Source organism: Ictidomys tridecemlineatus, chromosome 12, assembly GCF_052094955.1.
Source record: "Ictidomys tridecemlineatus isolate mIctTri1 chromosome 12, mIctTri1.hap1, whole genome shotgun sequence".
NCBI lineage: Eukaryota > Metazoa > Chordata > Mammalia > Rodentia > Sciuridae > Ictidomys > Ictidomys tridecemlineatus.
Genome location: NC_135488.1, coordinates 12624855 through 12644989, shown reverse-complemented (window position 1 = coordinate 12644989; position 20135 = coordinate 12624855). Strand labels below are relative to the sequence as shown.

The following is a 20135-nucleotide window of genomic DNA, read 5'->3' as shown; positions in this document are numbered from 1 at the left end:
ATCTCAATTTAAAAGGAGACACAGTAGAAGAGCCCTATCTTCGAAATGTGGAGGAAAGCCCCAGAAAGAGCTTAGGGCACCAGGAACAAAACAAGAAGTATAAAGCAATTCCAGGTCAGAAACTCGCCCTGCAGAGTGCACAACTGTCTGGGCCACAGGAGGCGTCTCTCCTGGAAAGCTTCTCTTCCATGTTCCACCCTGCCACCACATCTGTTCAGGGTGTAGTACAAGCAGAGGGGACAGCCCCATCCCAGCCTGCCCAACTTAACCTGAATAAAATAGCCATGGCCTGTCTTTCTCCTCTTGAAGCCATCAGCACATCAGGGTGGCCACCAATGTCACGAGAACAGGCACCCAAACTTCACAAGGGGCAAAGAAGCAGATGGGCTGCCTCCCTGGGGCTCCCCTTGCTCTGCTTCCCACTGGGAGATGAGGGTTCCAGCCTGTACCATGCCTAACATATGAACACCCTCTCCCTCTCCCAACACCAGTGAATGCCTGCTGTATGCACACACCAAGGCTCAGAAGACAAGGCCTACCTTTCAATCCCAAACAGCTAAAAGGACAGCACTTAAAGAAAGCCAACCAAACAGAAAGCAGCAAGCAACCAGTTCTACCACAGGAGAACAGGCTGACCTTTAAGGTGCCTGAGCCTGTGAGGAGCTGTCGACTAGCTCAAGAGGCCCTCAGTTCTGGGGCTCCTGGGTGTGGGGATGAGCCCATTACAGACAAGGGGCCTGAAGGTCCCTCCCTCACTATTTTGTGGGCTTGACAGGAAAAGCTCACAGTTAAGGACTCTTAACTTTAAGAAGAGAGAGCCCAAAAGAAAAGCAGGGGAAAGGGCCACAAGCACCCAGGAGTCGAACGTTTCTTTCCTCTTTTTCTGATTCTGAGCCTCAAAGAAAACCAAGCCAAGACCAGTGACAAGGGGCCAAGACACCTGACAGCTCACCCACCTTCCCAAGCACCAACAGAGCTCCTTGCACTAATCAACCCAAAGCCCTGGTAATTATGTACCATGAACACACAAATCAGGGTAACGACAGCATCCCGGCCGGCGGGTCAATTAGCTCCTTCCTTAGAAGGAGACCACGCACTCCCCCTTGCTGTCCTTCTAATTGGTCTCGCACATCAGGGAAGCAGGTCCCCAAAACCTGACATCTGGCCAGGCTACAAATGTTTTGGGAAAATGTCCAGGTCAGCACTTGGAGGTTCTCCACTGACTCCTGGTGACGGGTCAGCAGTTTCAGGTGGTCACAGCTGCCAGGCTTCAGAGCTGACATAGACCTCCTGCTCTCCATCCCCCTACACCATCAACCTCCACACCCTCCTGGGTTCCCAGCAAGCCCCATGCACCTAACAGGTATGATGCCCACCAGCGGATCTGAAAAAAGGCCAGGCTCAGGCACAAAGGGACAGGGCCAGGAGCCAAACCACAGAGGTATCTTGGCCACAGGCAAATTGTTCTCTCTGTAAAGCAGAGACTTGACTACAAAGGGACCCGACGCTCGCTCCATGCCCTTTTTTTTTGAAAGAGAGAGAGAGAATTTTAATATTTTTTTTTTTTAAATTTTCGGCGGACACAACATCTTTGTTTGTATGTGGTGCTGAGGATTGAACCCAGGCTGCATGCATGCCAGGCGAGCACTCTACTGCTTGAGCCACATCCCCAGCCCTTTTTTTTTTTTTAAGAGAGAGAGAGAGAATTTTTTTTTAATATTTATTTTTTTTAGCTTTTCTGCAGACACAACATCTTTATTTGTATGTGGTGCTGAGGATCGAACCCAGCATCGCACACATGCCAGGCAAGCGCGCTACCACTTGAGCCACATCCCCAGCCCCACTCCATGCCTATTTAATAAGGCTCTTCTCTCAATAAGAATGGCTAAATCAATTTTTTAAAAAGCCAAGCCACTGAAGATGCCTGCTCATCTCACTTTGTTGTGACTTGCTCCGAATCTGCTAGAACCTTCCAAAGCACATTACCCCAATTAAGCAATGAGACTCACATATGATGATTGAAATGTACAGCAGTTTTGAAGGGCAATTTGGCACGAGCTATCAATTTCAAATGTGCATATGTTTTGAACTAAAAATTCTGCTTTTAAGAATTCATCCAACCAACACAGCGCTGCTGATTGGGGAAAAACTGGAAACAACCTTACTGTCTCCTCAACAGAGGACTGAAGGTAATAAGAGTCCATTCATACTATGGAATCCTGGGTAGCTCCTCACTGCAGGCACCAAAATACAAAAACTAGGTGAAAAACAGATGCACAACAAAACAGAAAAAGCCCCACCTAAAAAGAAGAAATGCACAAACAGCAAGCTGCACCTTCGCATGCTTCTAGAAAGACAGATGAGAAAGTTATCAGGCATTACCTGGAAAGATGGACAGGGAAACTGTCCCTTCTACTGTTGTGTGATTGGCATCCGTGAACATTAGAACACAATGTCCCAGGGCTAGGAAGCTGGCAAGGACAGCCACCCCAGGATGAGCTCCCCTGGTGGAGGTGACGGATGAAGACCACGCCATACTACTCATTTTAGCCACTCACATTTGCCACATGACTGTTTTTGATTTTAGGCAATCATGCAAAATTGCCTTTCTGCAGCTGACGCCTGGACTCCACATTGCCACTACTCATCCAATGCCACTTCCACAGCACTAGTGCCCTAAGCCCCAAAACCCAGACAGACTGAGGAAGCCTGGCACTAAAAGCCGCCCAGGAGGTTCAGGCTGCCATGGCCTTCAACAAGCTAAGGGACAGACTCCTTCCCAAAACAAGGCTGACTCTAAACAGCAGCTCCATCTTCTCTCCAGTCCAGTCCAAGTAATCCCCAAAGGCTTTCCAACATACAAATCAGCTTCTTCAAGGCCTCTCTTATACCCATTTTAAAGCTGCAGCATCGCAAGTCCTGACTTGCACATGCCCATGCAGGCAGCACCTCCCTCACGCTAGAATATTCCCAGCACCCTAAGACTCCCTGTGCTCTCAAGAGAAATCTGGCCTGCTTCCGGTCACTACAGGTCAGCGTTGCCCTTTCTAACACTACAAGTAAATGCAGTCGTACAGTCCAAGCTGAAGTTCCTTCTATCAGCCAGAGGCTCACACATGCTTCTGCGCTCCTCACTGTTGGGTGGCCTTCCACTGTGTGGGAAGCCCATGGTACACTCTCCTCTCTCCTACCGACAGGCAGGACAAAGCTCCTAGGACATCCTTGTACAAGCCTTCGCGAAGTCATGCTTTCATTTCTTTTGGGTAAATATCTAAAAGTAAAATCACTGGGTCATGTTCTAATTGTAAAAATGCTGCCAAAACATTTCCAAAATGGTTGTACCATCTCCTAGTTCCAAAAGCAATGTTTACAAGGTCTGGTTGTTCCCCATCGCTACCGACAGCTGGGAGGGCCAGTGTTTCTATTTTTGGGCAGACTGTTGGGTACGTAGTGGTATTTCAACATGAGTAATTTGTATTCCCCTAATGACAAATGATGCTGAGCGTCTTCTCACTGTCCTTATTTACCATGCATATATCTTCTCATGTAAAGCATCTGTTCAAACTCTTTGGCCCTTTTTAATCTGGTCATCTTATAGATTCATAAGTAATATTTGTATGTTCTGGATACAAGTCTTCTGTTGGGTACACGTATTACAAATATTTTCTCCTAGTCCATGATCTGCTTTTTTTACTTTCTTGTGTGTTTTGAGAGGTTTTTAAATTTTAATGAAGTCTAATTTATCGAATTTTTTCATGTATAATTCATGCTCTGTATGTCCTAAGAACTCTTTGCCAAACACAGAAGTTCTAGCTTTAATGCATAGGTATGTGGCCCACTTTGAGTTAAATCCTGTGTTCAGTGTGAGGTGAGTGTTCAGGCTCACACCACAGACACACTATTGTTCTACAACCATTTGTTGAAAAGATTATTGTTCTCCCACAAAATTCTTTTTTTTTTTTTGAACCAGGGATGGAACCCATGGGCACCTAACCACTAAGCCACACCCCCAGTCCTTTTTTGTATTTTATTTAGAGACTGGTCTCACTGAGTTGCTTACGGCCTCACTAAGTTGCTGAAGCTGGCTTTGAACACACAATCCTCCTGCCTCAGCCTCCTCAGTCACTGTGATTACAGGTGTGCACCAGAGCCTGGCACCTCCCACTAAATTTTTTTTACAATTTCCACAAAAATCTACTGATACTGCATTCTAGAACTATTTCTGAATTTTCCACTCTGTTCCACTGAGTTACCAATACGATACTCTTTTAACACACTACATTTATAGCTAGCCTTGAAATTGGCCAATATAAGCCCTCTACCTTTTTTTGAAATTGTTACAGCTAGTCTAGGTCCTGAATGTTTTGATATGAATTTTAGAAATCAGTTTATTGAGACTGTGCTGAATACAAGGATTAATTCAAGAGAACTTCCATCTTAACAATATTGGCTCTTCTAATACAAACATGATCACTCCATGATGCTGTGGAACATATTTGGTCTTTCTCACTGTCTCCTGACTTAAGTTCCTAAAACCCTTGAAATCTCCAGAGGGATAATGGTCCTTTGTATGCTAATGAGACAGCTGGCCACGGGCTGCCCTAGGAAACTTCAGGATGAGGCACTTCACCAGAAAGAGCAAGGCAGGGGCTGGGGATGTGGCTCAAGTGGTAGCGCACTCGCCTGGCATGCGTGCGGCCCGGGTTCGATCCTCAGCACCACATACAAACAAAGATGTTGTGTCCGCCGAAAACTAAAAAATAAATATTAAAAAATTCTCTCTCTCTCTCTCTTTCTCTCTCTCTTTCTCTCTCTCTTTCTCTCTCTCTCTCTCTCTCTCTCTCTCTCTCTCTCCCCTCTCTCACTATCTCTTAAAAAAAAAAAGAAAAAGAAAGAAAGAGCAAGGCAGGATGTCAAGCTGGCACTCACCCTCCACAAAGGAGAGAGCAGCAGGAGGTAGCTGGCCACAATGGTCAATGATGCCATCGATTATGCCTACAGAGGAAGGCCCCCCAAAAACCACAGAGCTTCCAGACAGCTGCACAACTGAAGGTTCCTTAGCCTTTTACCTGGGGGAATCTGACACTAACTCCAAGTAGACAGTGTCTGAACTGAACTGCAGCCACTCACTGGTGTCCATGGAGGACAGCTTGCTGTGTGGAAAACCACAGCTGGTATCGGAGTGCTGTGCTGAGAGCACAGGGAGTTTATTTTTTCCTCTTATGGTTTCTCTCCATTTCCCTATATTATTAGGTCATCTTTAATTACTGTCAGCTGCATCTTATGGGTTCCAGAGTGCAGATCTTAAACATTTTGTTAAATTTATCCCTAAGTATTTTACATGTAGATTGTTTGTTTTGCAGTGCTGAGGATGGAACCCTGGGCCTTCTACATGCTAGGCAAGTGCTCTACCACTGAGCTACAACCGCAGTGCCCCCCTCTATCCCTCACTCTTTTTTTTAAATACAGGGTCTTGCTACATTGCCTAGGCTGGCCTCAAAACTGTGATCCTCTTGCCTCAGCCTCTGGAGTAGCTGAGATTATAGGCATACACCACTGGGTTCTGATGTTATTGTAAACAGTACAACACAAACAGTATTTCTAATGGTTTGCTGCTAGTACACAGAAATATAATCCATTTTTGTATATTGTTCCTGCATTCTATGACCCTCTTAACCTCTCTAATTGGTCCAGGTACTTTTTTGAGGGGCAGGAGTAATACAGGAGATTGAACCCAGGGGTGCTTTTACCTCTGAGCTGAACCTCCAGAGTTTTTGTTTGTATGTTTGTTTGTTTGAGAAATGGTCTCACTAAATTGATGAGAATGGCCTTGAACTTGCAACCCTCCTGCCTCAGCCTCCCTCTGCCTGGCCCTAGATACTTTTTTATTCACTCCTCAAGACTTCTGACATAAATAATTATGTTGTCTCCAAATGGAGACAGTTTCATTTGTTCTATCCAGCTTGTCTAACCTTTTCTTTCTCTTACCTGATTGCACAGCGAGGACATTCAGTACAATGACAGCTCTGCCTCGTCCCCATGTCAGGGCAGTGGTCAGTCTATCAATATTATATTCATTGTTGTTTTTCACAAATGGCTTTTATCTGCTTATGGAATTTCCCTTCTTTTCCTAGCTGGCTGAGAGTTTCAATCATAATTGTTAAATTTTCACAAATACTTCTGTTCATCTTGAAATGTGTCAATAGGATTTTTCTATTAAAATAATTTATTAATTAATCTTATTCAAATCATTTTCTAAAAAGTAGCACCCTTGGGTTCCTAGGATGGACTCCACTCTATCTTTCCTACCAGCCCGTCTCTACGATTCCATCAGGGCCCCAGGCAGTCCTTCCTGGTCACCACCGCCTCCAACTGTGCACTTTCCGTACTTCAAGTCATTCCCTAGACAGAGCTCTTGAAAGACCAAGTTCATCATGTCGCCACCCCACACTGTGCTGAATCCTTCAGTAAACTCTCAAAGCCCCTCAGGATGAGGATATCATGCTTACATGCTTCCTAGCACCAATGCTCTCCATCCCTGCTGGGTCACAGGTCCCTGTCACCCCATGCCACAGCATCACACACACATTGCCATTTCCTCCCTCCCTGGGACTCTCAGGAAGCCTAATCTGCACCTAGCCCATGTGATCCTGTGCACTGGATACATCCTCATATGACAGACACAGTACCTCAGCCCAAAGTGTCTTCCTCATGGTTTGTGCCAAAAGACCCACCCCAGCCAACTCATCCAACTCACCCAACCATCTCTCCTAATATCTCTGGGCTTTATTTATCTTACTTTATTTCATTTTATTATATTTTTGTAGTTGTAGATAGACAGCATGCCTTTATTTATTTTTATGTGGTGCTAAGGATTGACAACCCCAGTGCCTCACACATGCAAGGCAAGCGCTGTCACTGAGCTACAGCCCCAGTCCCAGCCCTGGCCTTCTCAGACATAAAAAATCCCAAACTGGGAAGGTGATCACTGTCACATTATAGAGAACTTGATGTTAAGCCAGAGTCTAAAGCCACACATCCCCTGACAATCTCAGGAAAGCCAGACCTCAGTTCTCAGAAGAGCACCCACACTGATAGTACCTGCTTTCAGCACCAGAAGCACACAGACCCCAGAGGGCTCAAGACCCCTAGAGAGACTCATCAAGGACATGGCAGGCACTTGACAGGGGAGAGCTGCTGCCTGCCCCCTCAACCCACCCCAGAAATGGCAGAAACTGGGACAAAAGAATCCTTGCACCCTGGTCAGTCAGACCCCTGGTATTAATGAAAAAGTCTGTATAGGAGGGCAAATGGCCCAAGGACAGGCTGCAAAGGGTACCCACAAGGCTCGGAGAGGAAAGTCAGATCACCAAGGGGGTAGTGCCACCTAGTGGTGGCTGGAACCCATAGAGCCAGCGACAAACACGCCCCAAAATCATGGCAGAGCCTCAGCCTAAATGTCAGAGACCAAAACCCACTCCCACACAGTCTTCCTCAGTGACAGCTGGCTGACCGTCTCAGGTCCCTGGATGGATTTCAAGTGGTGGGTCCCTAAACTGGTACTGAGTCGTGTGTCTTTGCACAAATGTGTAAACATGCAAATATGCAACTGCTCCTGCAAAGACCCCAAGTCAGAGCACTGGGCTTCAACTGTTCCCTGCTCCCCTGGTGCCCATTCCCGACACCAGCTTCAATCTCAGGAAGTACAAAGCTCCGCCGAATCACCCACCCTACAAAGAAAGCCCTAATTACTGCCCAAAACCTGCTTCCCCAGAAAAGAAAAAAAGCCAAAATCCTCATCATGGCAGTTCTCAAGGTCACCCCAATATTAAGTCCAGCCTTTGGGGATGCTGACCTACTAGGTCTGAGCTTAGCCCAGGAATCTACTTTCTCCAAACTCCAGATGATTTTTTTTTTTTTTAACACAGGGTCTCACTATGCTGCCCAGGCTGGCCTCAAACTCAGGGGTTCAAGAGATCCTGCTGCCTTAGCCTCTCGAGTAATAGACTACAGGTATTCATCACCACATCCAGTTTAAGTGGAGAAATTATTCTCTTCTTTTTTGGTGCTGAGGATCAATCCCAACACCTCATGCATGCTAACGGCACCTTTCTGACACTGAATTGCACCCCAGGGCCCAAGCTCTAGGTGACTCTGATGAAGGGCCTCATCTAATGCAGCTGATCTGTATGCCAGACCTACAGGACAAGCATAACCATGGCCCTCAAATCACCTGAGCTCAAAGCCTGCCCCAAGAAGGTGGGTGCTCAGACAGCTGGGTGGCAGTGGGGGGGTGGGGGGGGGCAGGAATGTAAGCAAGTAGCACAGAGGCTTCCAAGATACCAGGCCCCCACAACAGCCCAAAGAGAACCAGGCACAACACATGAAGCAGGAGAAAGACCTGCGCTTCACAGATGTCCCCCAGCAAGGGAACCTCAGGAGCCCAAGGGTCCACCACAGTAAGGATGGCACCCCTCTGCCTTCCAAAAGGACAGTAACACCTTGAGGCATGTCCTAGGGATGCGATTTGGCTCTACTTCACAAGCACTGAGCGGGAGAAATACTGTGCTCATTTTCAGCCATGATAAGAGGGGCCTAGAGTGGTGTGGCCCCTGGTAAGGGTCTCACTAGCTAAGGGGCAAAGGTCAGATCCACTTGCCCTAGATGGGGACACACAGTGCCCGCAGTGCCCACTCCTTCTTCCTGCCCAGCCCCAGGATGGCAACAGGCACCACCGCCAGGGACTTGGGACAATAGGAAGAACAACACACATAGCATGTGGCCTCCCAAGAACCAGCCTGCCCTCATGCCAGCCACAAAACAGGGTCCCCAGACAGAAGGGATGGGTCCAAATGGTTCAAGGAGCAGCTGGACATTCCAACCTGGACAGAGAAGTTGGTACCATTCTGGTCAGAATGGCAGCCAGACACATCAGTTCTACGTATCTGACTGATGCTAGAAGCTGCTGGCAGACCTCTCCAACAGAGCCAATCAGGCACAAGGGGCTTCTTATCTCCCTTACAAGAAATGTAAGAAATGGAGATGTGTCAGGTGATCAGAGAAGCTCCAAGACCCATTTGGATACCTAGCAAGTTCAGAGAACAGGAGGAAACAAACAGCATCAGCCCTGCTGGGCCAGCTCTCCATGAGCCCAGATTCTGCAGGTGGAGTTCAAGAGGAAACAGCAGCCTGGTCTGTCCTCTGTGACTTCTCAAGACAAAAAGAAAATCAAGAGGCATTGTCAAGGAACAGAACTGAAGCCAACATTGCCAATCAGAAGGTGGCAGATTCCAGAGCCAGCAGTCGATGTATAATTATAGCAAAGGACAGCTCAGTAAGTCTCAGTCCTCACTTTCCCAGAGCAGCAGGAAAGACACCAGGAAACTGCAAGTTTTACAATCCCCTGAGCAAATAAAACAAACGGCTCCTTAAACTTCACAGGCCTGTGTTCTGGGGTCCAATGACTCATTCAAAAGGATCAATCCACACTCTCCCTGAGACTTAGAACACATCGGGAACTGAGAAGGGGGAGCTGGACCAAGGCTGGGAGGCAATCAATCTGCAGAGGGCCACAGCAGCTAACAGGCAGAGGACCACAAAGCCAGTGCTGTATCAGATGAGCAGTGGTACCCAGAAAGACGGGACAGAAGACAGATGGGACTGGTAACAGGAACAGCTCTGCCCTTTGTATGTGTCAGAACATGATGGCCAGCAGCTCCAACATGCAGCCCATTCTGAATACCTCCACCCACCCACTGGCAATGAGCTTGGCACAGACAAGTTACAGAGGCTGCTCCAGGGGCCCGAGTAGGACAACATCCACTATCATGGCTTAACCCTAAATCCAGTTCATCCCCAACCTCTCAGGTTACAATCACACAAAAGAAATTATTTCTCCCAAAGCAATTACTTCCTGGGCATGTACAGAGTCCTCTAACAAAGTCTGACAATGCAAGGCAATCGGACAGTTGCCCCTGCTCTGCTCAAGGACATCTGGTTTTCAATGAAGGCATTACTGAGACTTAGACAAGAAGAGTCCATCAGTTCCCTTTCCCTACCACTGTGAAATGCCTCACTAAACACAGGCAGGGTGAGTCCAAAGCTCCTACCCCTATTTGGAAAGGACTCTGAACAAAGAGGCAGGGCTGCCTTGTCAATACAGAAGCCAACTACCCAGAGAGGTAGGGATGGGGGACAGCGCCCACCTACCTGAGGTCTAAGCCCATGGTGTGGTCCAGATTCTCCCAGCTTTGCAGCTTCGCCAGCAGCCTCTGAAAAACAGTATAGGCAGGTCTCCTATCACCATGTGTCAGACAACTGGCACAAAAACACTATGACACAGACACTAAGCCCCCAATCTTAGGGAAGGATCTGCCCCTTATCTCTGAGCTCAGATGTGTGGCTGCTCCAAGGATGCACCAAAGCAATCAGGCTATTATTCCCAGCTGTTGAAGCTATGCGGCATACAGCTCATTCCTTCCTGGACCTGTATATCCAAGTGTGAATCCAGCAAGCTACAAGGAACATGAGGGTGCAAAGGTTTTGCAGTCTCTTGTGCCCAGGGTGCAGATCTGGGCAGCTGAACCCTAAGGACTCACCTCTCCCCTCTCCCAAGTACCTCTCAGGATGCCAAGCCCCAGACAGATGGACTCAGTCTAACAGACAAATTTTCCCCAATCCTATGGCAGACTAGGACCAGCAAGCCCCAAGAGAATGGGCCTGTTCAATGCTGGCCCAAAGCCCAGAAAGTTGCCCTTCTGGAATTGAAGCAATTGAAGAAAGAACCACTTGGATTTGACCTCCTGTCACCTCCTCCCATAACCAGCTGAGTGCTACTACAAACCATTCATTCGAGTATTTCCAGATCTCCTCTATGTACCAAGCACATGCTTGGTTATTAACTTTCCTACAGCCAGTGCTGGTCAAGTTACTATGCACCAGGCCCTGCTCTGAACACTTGACATGAGGCAGACACTGTCACTATTCCTCACTCTGCAGATGAAGAGACAAACAGGTTAAGGAACTGGCCCAGAGTCAAAGAGCCAGCAAGCATCCACAGCAGGACTTCAAACTACAAGCAATGTAATTCTAAACCCCGAAATCTTAAAACAATTTCAAAAATAACTATGTCCGGAGAAAAAAGAGAAGAGCAATTGGCTGACAGTTGTCTTTCCAATACACTCCTACAGAAGCTACCTCTGAGGAGGAGCTGCCCTGGAAGGCCCCACTGATGGCAAACAGCCGCAGCAGCTGCTCAGAGGGCTCCGTGGCCCCAAATGGCTCTGAGCTGTCTTGAAGCTCCAAAAAAGGACAAAGAGTGCTCCCCAGGTCAGGAAGTAGCCAGTGTAATTCAGGGCGGCCAAAGATGGTTAAGATGGTTGGAACAGTGGCGTGGAGCATATCAGACAAACCAGGGTAGAATAGCAACAGAGTGACTCAGGAGAAGCAGTAAAAAGGACAAAAACTCCAGGCAGGAGCCAGGAATCCTTAGCTCTGGTCCAAACTCACTGGACACTGACCCTCCATTTCCTCCTCCAACCACAAGGTGACTTTCCAATACTGTACAGCAATGGCATTTTCCCACACAGCGTCACTGGTAAGTTACAATGACAGATCAGAAGAAAACACCCAGCATGGCTCTCCATCACGTCCTCACATGTAGGCACCGTGTGCCATTTCCTTGCTGGCACACCCTCTGTGCCAGTCCTCTATAGCCTTGAGTTAAACTGCATAAACTCAGTGGCTTCAACATAGTTTCCTACAATACTTAAGCCTAAAATCCCACTTAGTTCTCACTGAGCTAAAATTCATGTGTGGGCCAGCTGCATTCCTTCTAGGGGCTCCCAAGAGAATCCATCTATTGTCTTTTCCAGCTTCTAGGGCTGCCCACACCTGTTGCCTTTACCCTCACAGCTGGCAATGGCAGGCAGGTCTTCCTCTCCTACTTCCTTAGACCATGCAGCCCACCTGACAACCAGGATCCTCCCCCACTGCAGGCCAGCTGATTAGCAGATTCAACCTTGTCAAATGCATTCATAGGTTCTGGAATTAGGACATGGACCCCTTGAGGGCCATTGTTCTTCCTACCACACTGCCATGACAATAAGTACATTACAGGTAACCAGCTATTGCACAAGATGGAAATGGCCAGAGTCCTCTGGAGAAGGCTAAGGACAGTCCCATAGGCATGGCTTGCCCACTTGAACCCTTACCTCCTTCTCCAGTTCTAAGTCAACCAGAGTTTCCTGCATCTTCTCCTGGCGGCCCAGCCTCCTCTGAAGTCCCTCCAGCTCCTCTGTGAGCAGCCCGTTGGTCTCCCTCATCTCCCTGCAAGGCCAGAAACTGTCACTCCCACAGCCACATATACAGGGGACAAACCCACCCCATGAACCCCAGTCGCATCTGGAAGCAGCTGGGCCTCATCCCAGCTCCTCACCGCAGGTGTGCATTGTCTTCCCGCAGCCGCTTTAGCTCCCGCTCCATCCTGGGAAGCCGCAGGAGCTCAGACTTAATGCTCCGCACCAAGGCAGCATCCTGCTCCTGCAGACACAGTTTCTGCTCCAGGTCCTGACAGAGGCAGGCAGAGAGAAAGAAAAGAAAGAAGAGTGAGCAGCCAGGGGACACCTAGGAAACGCAAGTCTCAGCTAAGTGAGAAGCCAGTCTGAAAAGGCACATGTGGTGGCTTCCGCCTGCAGGACACTCTGGAGAGAAGAGAAGGATGGGGCAGTGAGATAGCAGTGGTCCTCAGGGGGAGGAGGAAAAGCAAGTGGTGCTCGGAGGGCTGCAAGACACTACAATGGGGGACACATGTCAGGGTGCATCTGTTCAGAATGTGGCCCCCAAGGGTGAACTCCAGTTTAGCCTGTGGAGTAGGTGATGAGGAGTCAATGCGGCTTAGTCAACTGTGGTAATGATCCACTTTGAAGCGGGTGCTAACTGCGGGGAGATGATGGTGGGAGACAAGGGGTCTGGAAATCCTCTTATATTCTCTTCCATTTGGCTGTGAACCTAAAACTTTTCTAAAAAATAAAGTCTACTCATAGGAACCACAAAGTTCCTCTGCTAAGTTATAACAGTACCAGAACCTCGGCAATCTCCCTGGATTAGGCCCCAACCCCAGATCCCTCCTGAGATTGCACCTGATGTGATTCTGGCTGTGTCCTCTTCAGCCACCTCTAGCCCTGCCCATTTGTGCCAGCATCCATCCACACCACATAAATGCATCCATCCATCTGGTTCCTCCCAGACTTATTTATCCAGAAGGAACCACTGGCACACCTGGACCAAAGACACTCAGCAAGGACATAACGTTCTCATTACATGAAGTCACTTCTGCACCAGCAGCACTCCTGCAGCAACTGAGTCCATTTCAACTGCAAGAACAGACTTCTTTGCAACGTCTGTCACCTTAGGACTCAACAGAAGCACACTGGCATTTAGTGACAATCACCAAACAGGCTGAGTACAAACAATATCCAAATTGGTCTATCAATAAGTGCCACTAAAGCCAAGCACAGCGGTGCATGCCTATAATCCCAGCCACTCACGAGGCTAAGGCAGGATGACTGCAAGTTCAAAGCCAGCCTCAGCAATTTAGTGAGGTGCTAAGCAACTCAGTAAGACCCTGTCTCTAAATAAAATACAAAATAGGGCAGGGGATGTGGCTCAGTGGTCAAGTGCCTGAGTTCAATCCCTCCTACACCGACAAAAAAAATAATAATAAGTGTCACAGAGTCCAGCTCTGTAAGGGGCTAAGTCAAGAGGCAGAGGCAGAGTGACACAGAATACAAATCAGGCAAGCAAAGACTGAGAGGTGGGCTAAGGGTCATAGAGGGAAGGACAAGGTTCAGGAGAAGCTAACCAAGAAGGTGAGTTGTGGGGGGCAAGTGGGGGTGCCAAGCAGGCTGGCAGCCAAGGAGAGCAGGAGCAAAGCGCACAACCTGCCCAAGCAGGCACAGTGGAAAGCTGTAGGGAGCCATGGCCACGGGTCTCCTGAAGGGCCTGGTTGTTACTCCAAAGGCAACAAGAGGCCATGGAAGGGATCTCAAGGCATCATCTTTCTGGCAACACCCTCCACAGTGAAACATGTGGCCTGAGCTCCCATCAGATGGACCTGGCTTGGGGACCCATTTCAGTGACTCTCCAGTATGTGACTATGGGCAGGGTTTCAACTTTTGTAGGTCTACTTTGTACCATCTCCAATGTCACTTTTTCCTTGTGTTTCTAGTGGGCCTTTCTTCACTAGGACACAAGCTTCCTGGGAGCAGAAATGGTTATTTCAGGGCTGGGGATGTGGCTCAAGAGGTAGCGCGCTCGCCTGGTATGCGTGCGACCCGGGTTCGATCCTCAGCACCACATACAAACAAAGAAATGGTTATTTCACTCACCTTGGCCTCCTGGCAGCCAGCACAGTACCTAGAAGATAGGACAGTGGCTAACATCCACTGAGGGCATCTTCAGCTCAGAAAGGCCTGCAAATAGTGGGTGGCAGAGGGGCTAAGACCACCCCTGAGATGCCTGCAGGACACACACAAGGTTGACACAGAGCAACCCACCTTAATCTTCTGTTCTTGGTCTGTTCTTGCTTCTTGGCTAGCCTGAAGTTCCTGAATTTTCTGATTAACTTCCTGACATTTCCTGTTCAGAGAAGAGTGCATGACATGAAGGAACACCTTAAGAATACTCTCAGCCTAAGCTCCTGGCACAAACAAGGCCACTACAAGGGTACACCCAGGTCCTGGAGTAGCCCCTGCAGTGGCTCTCATCTGGATGGTGCTGCCGTGGATGAACATCGGCCACTGACAGCACCCCACAGTTCTCCACACACTGCTCACCCTCCACCAGTGATCACCAGACCTGATGCAACCACAGAAAGGACCCACTCAGACCTGATCACCCCTCTCCCCAAGAAGCAAAAAACTCAGATTACAGCTGGTAAGGGAAGGGTCAACTCCTCAGGAGAGAACCCAAAGCCTCCTGACCACACCATCCTCTTGATTTTCCCACATCTATCTTGCTTACCATGTCCCCCAAACCTAAAATGTCCTTTCCCATCAACAGCCCACACAAATTCAAGGGACGTCTTGCATGTTCTTCAAAACCTAGCTCAGCATAAGATCTTCTCTGGAAGCCTGCTCTGAAAAGGTGTGCCACCCTGAGAAGGAGGAGCTGCTGCCCTCATCCTGGCTCAAAAACATTTAAAACACCCCCTATCCTAGCACTCAGAATCCCAGTTTCAGAGGCCTTGTGTCAGTCCCTCCTGCAGCCTGTGGTGAGAAAAGCATCCAGGGCCTGGCACAGACACAGAGGCAAAGCCCCGCATCCCCAAGCTCCTTTTCCCTCACCTGAGCTGCAGTTCAAGCTGCTCCTTCAGCTCCTGCTTCTCAGACTCCAAGCGCTTCACCTGCACCTCCTGGTCCATCAAACTCCATTGCAGCTCTGAGACACGACCCTTTAACACATTGATGGTCTGAAAGGAGAGGGGATTCCAGGTGGCTCATGGATGCAAACGTAACTTCCCGGCAAGTTACAGTGAAAGGAAGAGCCATCACTTCCTGCCTGTTACCATGGGGTGGGAACAGAGCCCACCCCTGCGGAGCCTACACCTGGGTAAATGAGACAGACACTCTCAGAAGTATTGCAGGCCAGAACCCTGGGTCATAGTCCCCACAAGCTGACAGACAGATCTGGGTTACAACCAGGCCCTCGAGGAAAGCTAGTCCTGGGACTCCCAGAGCAAAGCTGCCACTAGCCAGAATGGGCCTAGCCTCTCAGGCCTGGTGGCCTCTATACCCCTTATCCTAGGCCCACAGTGTCCCTACACCATGCATCCACCTTAGCCTTCCCTCCACTCTTTGGCTCTCATTATGCTCTCAACCCAGAATTCTTCCTCTACCCATCCTCACACCACAATTCCAACCATCAGTAAGGATGCAGCACTCCCAGGCCAGCAAGGTGGTTTAGAACCAGCTGGGTTGGCTACAGTACTCAGAAAGAGACAGTCCCAGAGCAAAACCAGCAGGGCCCATCCAGCAGCTTCCAGGAGGGACAAGTCCACCTGACACCACAGAATAGGCATGTGAAGGAACCACCACTCTTTGCTCTGACATCACCTCATCCACCACCAACCCCTTCCTGAGGGAAAGAGCATGCTGGTCAAGCCAACACAAAAAACCAGCCCTGTTCCTTGTCATGCAAACTAACACAGCCTAAATTCCACCCTAGGGAGCCCACACAGAGGGCAAGACAGTGGGTCCAGCAACCTCACCACAGTAAGTCACACTGGGTAGAACTGTAGGGGGCAAGGGGTCTCCCGAGGTGGCATCCTCTGCAGAGAAGCCACAGCACTCCTTTCTTTTTCCTGAGAACTGTACCCAACCCAGGACCCAGGGAAACACACTGGTGCTATTCAAAGCATGACCCTCTAGGGGACACACATGGGGCACCCCATACTCAACAATCTGTATGGTTCACTTTATCACAAGAGTGAGCACCACAGTGGGACTCAAAAAACAACAGAGGTGCCAGGCATGGTGGCTCACGCCTATAATCAGAGCAACTCAGGAAGCTGAGACAGAAGGATCAAAAGTTCAAGGCCAGCCTCAGCAATTTAGCAAGGCCCTAAACAAGTGAGACCCAGTCTCAAAATAAAAAATAAAAAGAGCTAGGGATGCCCTAAGGTTAAACCCCCATACCAAAAAAAGAAAGAAAAAGAAAAAAGAAATGGAGATATTAAAAACACATCCACTGGGCTGGGGTTGTGGCTCCATTGTAGAGTGCTTGCCTAGCATGTGTGAGGCACTGGGTTTGATTCTTAGCATCACATATAAATAAAATAAAGATCCATCAACAACTAAATATATATATTTAAATATATATATATTTTAAAAACACACACACACACACACATCCATCAATGGCCTGCTGAGTTCAGTAAACATGCACTGAGCACTAAGCACTACACCAGAGCCAGCCTGCCCTGATGGAGGACAAACATCCTGGGGAAAGTCAGACCATCAGCAAGTAAACAGATAAAACGGAGAACTTCAGAGTGGCAAGTAACATAAACTGGGGCACTGTGATAGGAGATGGCAGTCAACGGGGAAGACCTATGACTTTGAACTGAGTGATGAGAGAGGGCTTCTCTGAGGACATGGCCCCACTCAGGACCACCTCTTCTACCCTTCACTGAAGTGTATGTATAGCTCCCTTTGACCACAGAACAGCGACACAGCCCAAAACGCAGATCCCAGGGCCCACAGAGAGCCCACTTCTCCAGAAGCAGGAGCCAGCTTCTCTGGAAGCTGATCACATCTCCTCTCCTGCCAACACTCACTTCAGAAGACAGATGTGGGAACAACCTTAACATGCTCCCCAGTGCTGCCAAGGCAAAAATAACCTACAGCCCGCTCCTGAGGATCTATCAAGTGGAGAAAGCCACATGGAGACAGAATACCAATGATGCGACATGGTGTTTCCCCCCTCCTCAGGCGGTTCTCATCTGTTTCCTCTCGGCACCTGTGATCTTGAACACCACAGAAGAGGGACAAGGAAGGTCAGAGGAGTCCAGTACCCACCAGCACTAACGCTCAGGCTGTCTCTACAACATACATAGCTGTCCCTGAGACTACAGTCCATATACATCCTGGTTCAAAGGCAGTCTCTGATGCTGAGAGATGCTAAAAGACTTCGCTGATAATCAAAGAAATGCAAATCCAGAGGCACCTACTTACATCTGGAAAAAAAGAAAAAAGTATTTCCAGAATATACCACCATCTACGAACAGTGAAAGCTATAGCAATACTAGATACTCCGTGGTGGTTATCAACACAACCCAGCAACTAGCAACAACCACCACAGAGCTATGACTGGGTCTGCCACCCTATTCCTCGGGTCTGTCCAAACAAAACATAACAGAAATAAACAGAGTGCATGCACAAAACTGCCTGTCAGGGAGCTATCGGGGCAAACACAAGGAAACCAAACACTGGAAAAAGGACAAAAATGGATTAGCCAACCATTAAAATTCATATTTACAAAGAACAAAAAAGGGCTCCACTTACTAATTGAAAATCACAGAATGGAAAATTAATTTATTTACTCTGATTATGACCATGCAAAAACTACAGGTGCACATGTGAGGAGCATAGTTTAAAGGATGCCTCTTTGCTACTAGGTGAAGTTGGGAGGTCACTTGTTCTTTTCCCTTGGAAAATGGCTGAAGGCAAGAAAGCAAACCCCAGGGCCTGCATGCAGGCCCATGCTTACCTCGCTGGCTGTAGCCAGGCCATCCTCCTTTTCCCGCAACTGCTGGCTGGCAGCGTCCAGGCTCTGTTTGCACAGCTTATGGCGCTCCAGTTGCTCTTGCATCTTCTCCTCGGCCTCAGCCTCCCGCTCCTGAAGCTGCCGAATACGCGCCAGGAGCTCCTGGTTGCGGTCAACCTCACGCTATGGAGAAGGAAGATCATGGCCAGAGAGAGTTGAAATCCCAAAGGAGTATCAGGACAAGGACACTCCAGACCCGACTTAGGCCATTCAGGCCCACAGAATAGCCAGACAGAACCATCAGCCAAGTCCCCAGCAAAACCAGGTGAAAACCTGGGACTGGGATGGCAGTGCCAGTGCTTCTGCCACAGTAGCATAACAGTTCCCACTGAAAGAAACCAGGGCCCTTGGAGGGCACTCAGCATGGATGACACCACACACTCATTAAACTGACTGCTCAGTGATGAGCAGGGATGAGATGGAGCATGGAAAATGTAAAATTCAGAATCGACCTTGGAAAAAAGCTGAGCTTTTGCAGCACCAGCAGATCTTGTCGAACTACACTCAGGCCATCATTAAAATGAGTCTGCACTTCCCAACGAGCCAATGACTGGAGCAGGGACAGGTGGAAGTCAGCCTGCAAACGGAACCATTTACAGGGGAGCTAGATCTGCCACAAGTGTATCTGATCACGTGGCCCTTCAAAGATACCACATATCATTACCCTCAGGGAGGCCATGTTGCTTATGCTGGTGAGGAAGGGATAGAACTAGGACACATGCCACTGTGACAACTCATGAGGGCCTGAAGGGTTCACCTTCAGACCCTGAAAAAGGACCAGATAGTAGGAATCAGATCCCAAGAAGAAAGATGGTGAGTGCCACCCACCCAGCACCCTGCCTTCTAGCTCAACCAGCCTGATTCAGCAGGAAGCTGCCAGCACCAGCTCCCTCCTAGGACCACCAGGAACTTCCCCCAGGTCCTACTCAGAGTAAACGCTTATGCCACCCTTTCCTAGGACATTCCAGCCCAAAAAGCACACACATAGGTTTAATAAAAGCACACACATAGGGCTGAAGCTTTATGGAAAGACGGCCAATCTCCACCACAAGGGGACTCAAGGGGATGCAACTTCAAGTGCAGCCTCTAAAATAGCCAGGGGACCCTTTTGCTAGACAGAATAAGAATCTTCCATTAGGGGACTTGGAGGTATAGCTCAGTGGTAGAGCACATGAGTTCTACATGGGCCTGATCCTAGCCCCCAAAAATAAAGAAACTGCTCTGTCAGCCCAGGGCCCTCCCACACATCACTACTGCACTGCCAGTCAAACACAGATGAGGAGCCCAGGTAGGCTTTCAGACCCTAGGTCTTACCACCATTTTCAGGAAGAGGAGTGCCTGTCCTCCACACTCACCTACCAGCAACCTGGCAGCCCCTGAAAAAACAATGTAGAAGCCAAGACTCCAGGGACAATCTGAAAACGACTAATTTCCATGGCTCCTGGGGCCCCTCAGCATGTCTGTGGTCATGAAAAGCTTCTCAAGTTCCCAAGTTTGTCACTCTGTGCCCCTGAGCTTTAACAGACCCTGCTGCAACTCCTCACTCAAATGCTCTTAGGTACCCACAAGGCACCACCAAATGTGCCAGACATTGGAGATCCAGGGCAGGCACACAGGCCCTACCTTCAAGGCATTTTGCCCAGAGAAACTCCAATAGTTCCAGGGCCCATCCTTCTGCCTGAGAACCAGGACCATTTCCATTAGCACTGCATATTCATACAGTCCAAGGGCCCCTGGTATTGTCTGTCCACTCAGCAAATGGCACTTCAAAGTCTTGGCTCATGAGCCCAGACAGCACACCAAGGCAGGAA

At 48.8% G+C, this 20135-nt stretch overlaps 1 protein-coding gene across 1 annotated transcript in view; it reads right to left on the bottom strand.

Annotated features, from left to right (window-relative positions):
- Positions 1–20135, bottom strand: part of LOC144369506 (uncharacterized) — a 377412-nt gene that overhangs the window by 236087 nt on the left and 121190 nt on the right. Inside the window, exons 11-16 of the mRNA XM_078029783.1 lie at positions 18268–18447; positions 15345–15469; positions 14556–14637; positions 12437–12567; positions 12213–12327; positions 10210–10271 (exon numbers count right to left, since the gene is read on the bottom strand). Of these exons, the coding sequence (XP_077885909.1) occupies positions 10210–10271; positions 12213–12327; positions 12437–12567; positions 14556–14637; positions 15345–15469; positions 18268–18447 (695 nt within the window). The remainder of the gene's footprint in view (positions 1–10209; positions 10272–12212; positions 12328–12436; positions 12568–14555; positions 14638–15344; positions 15470–18267; positions 18448–20135) is intronic.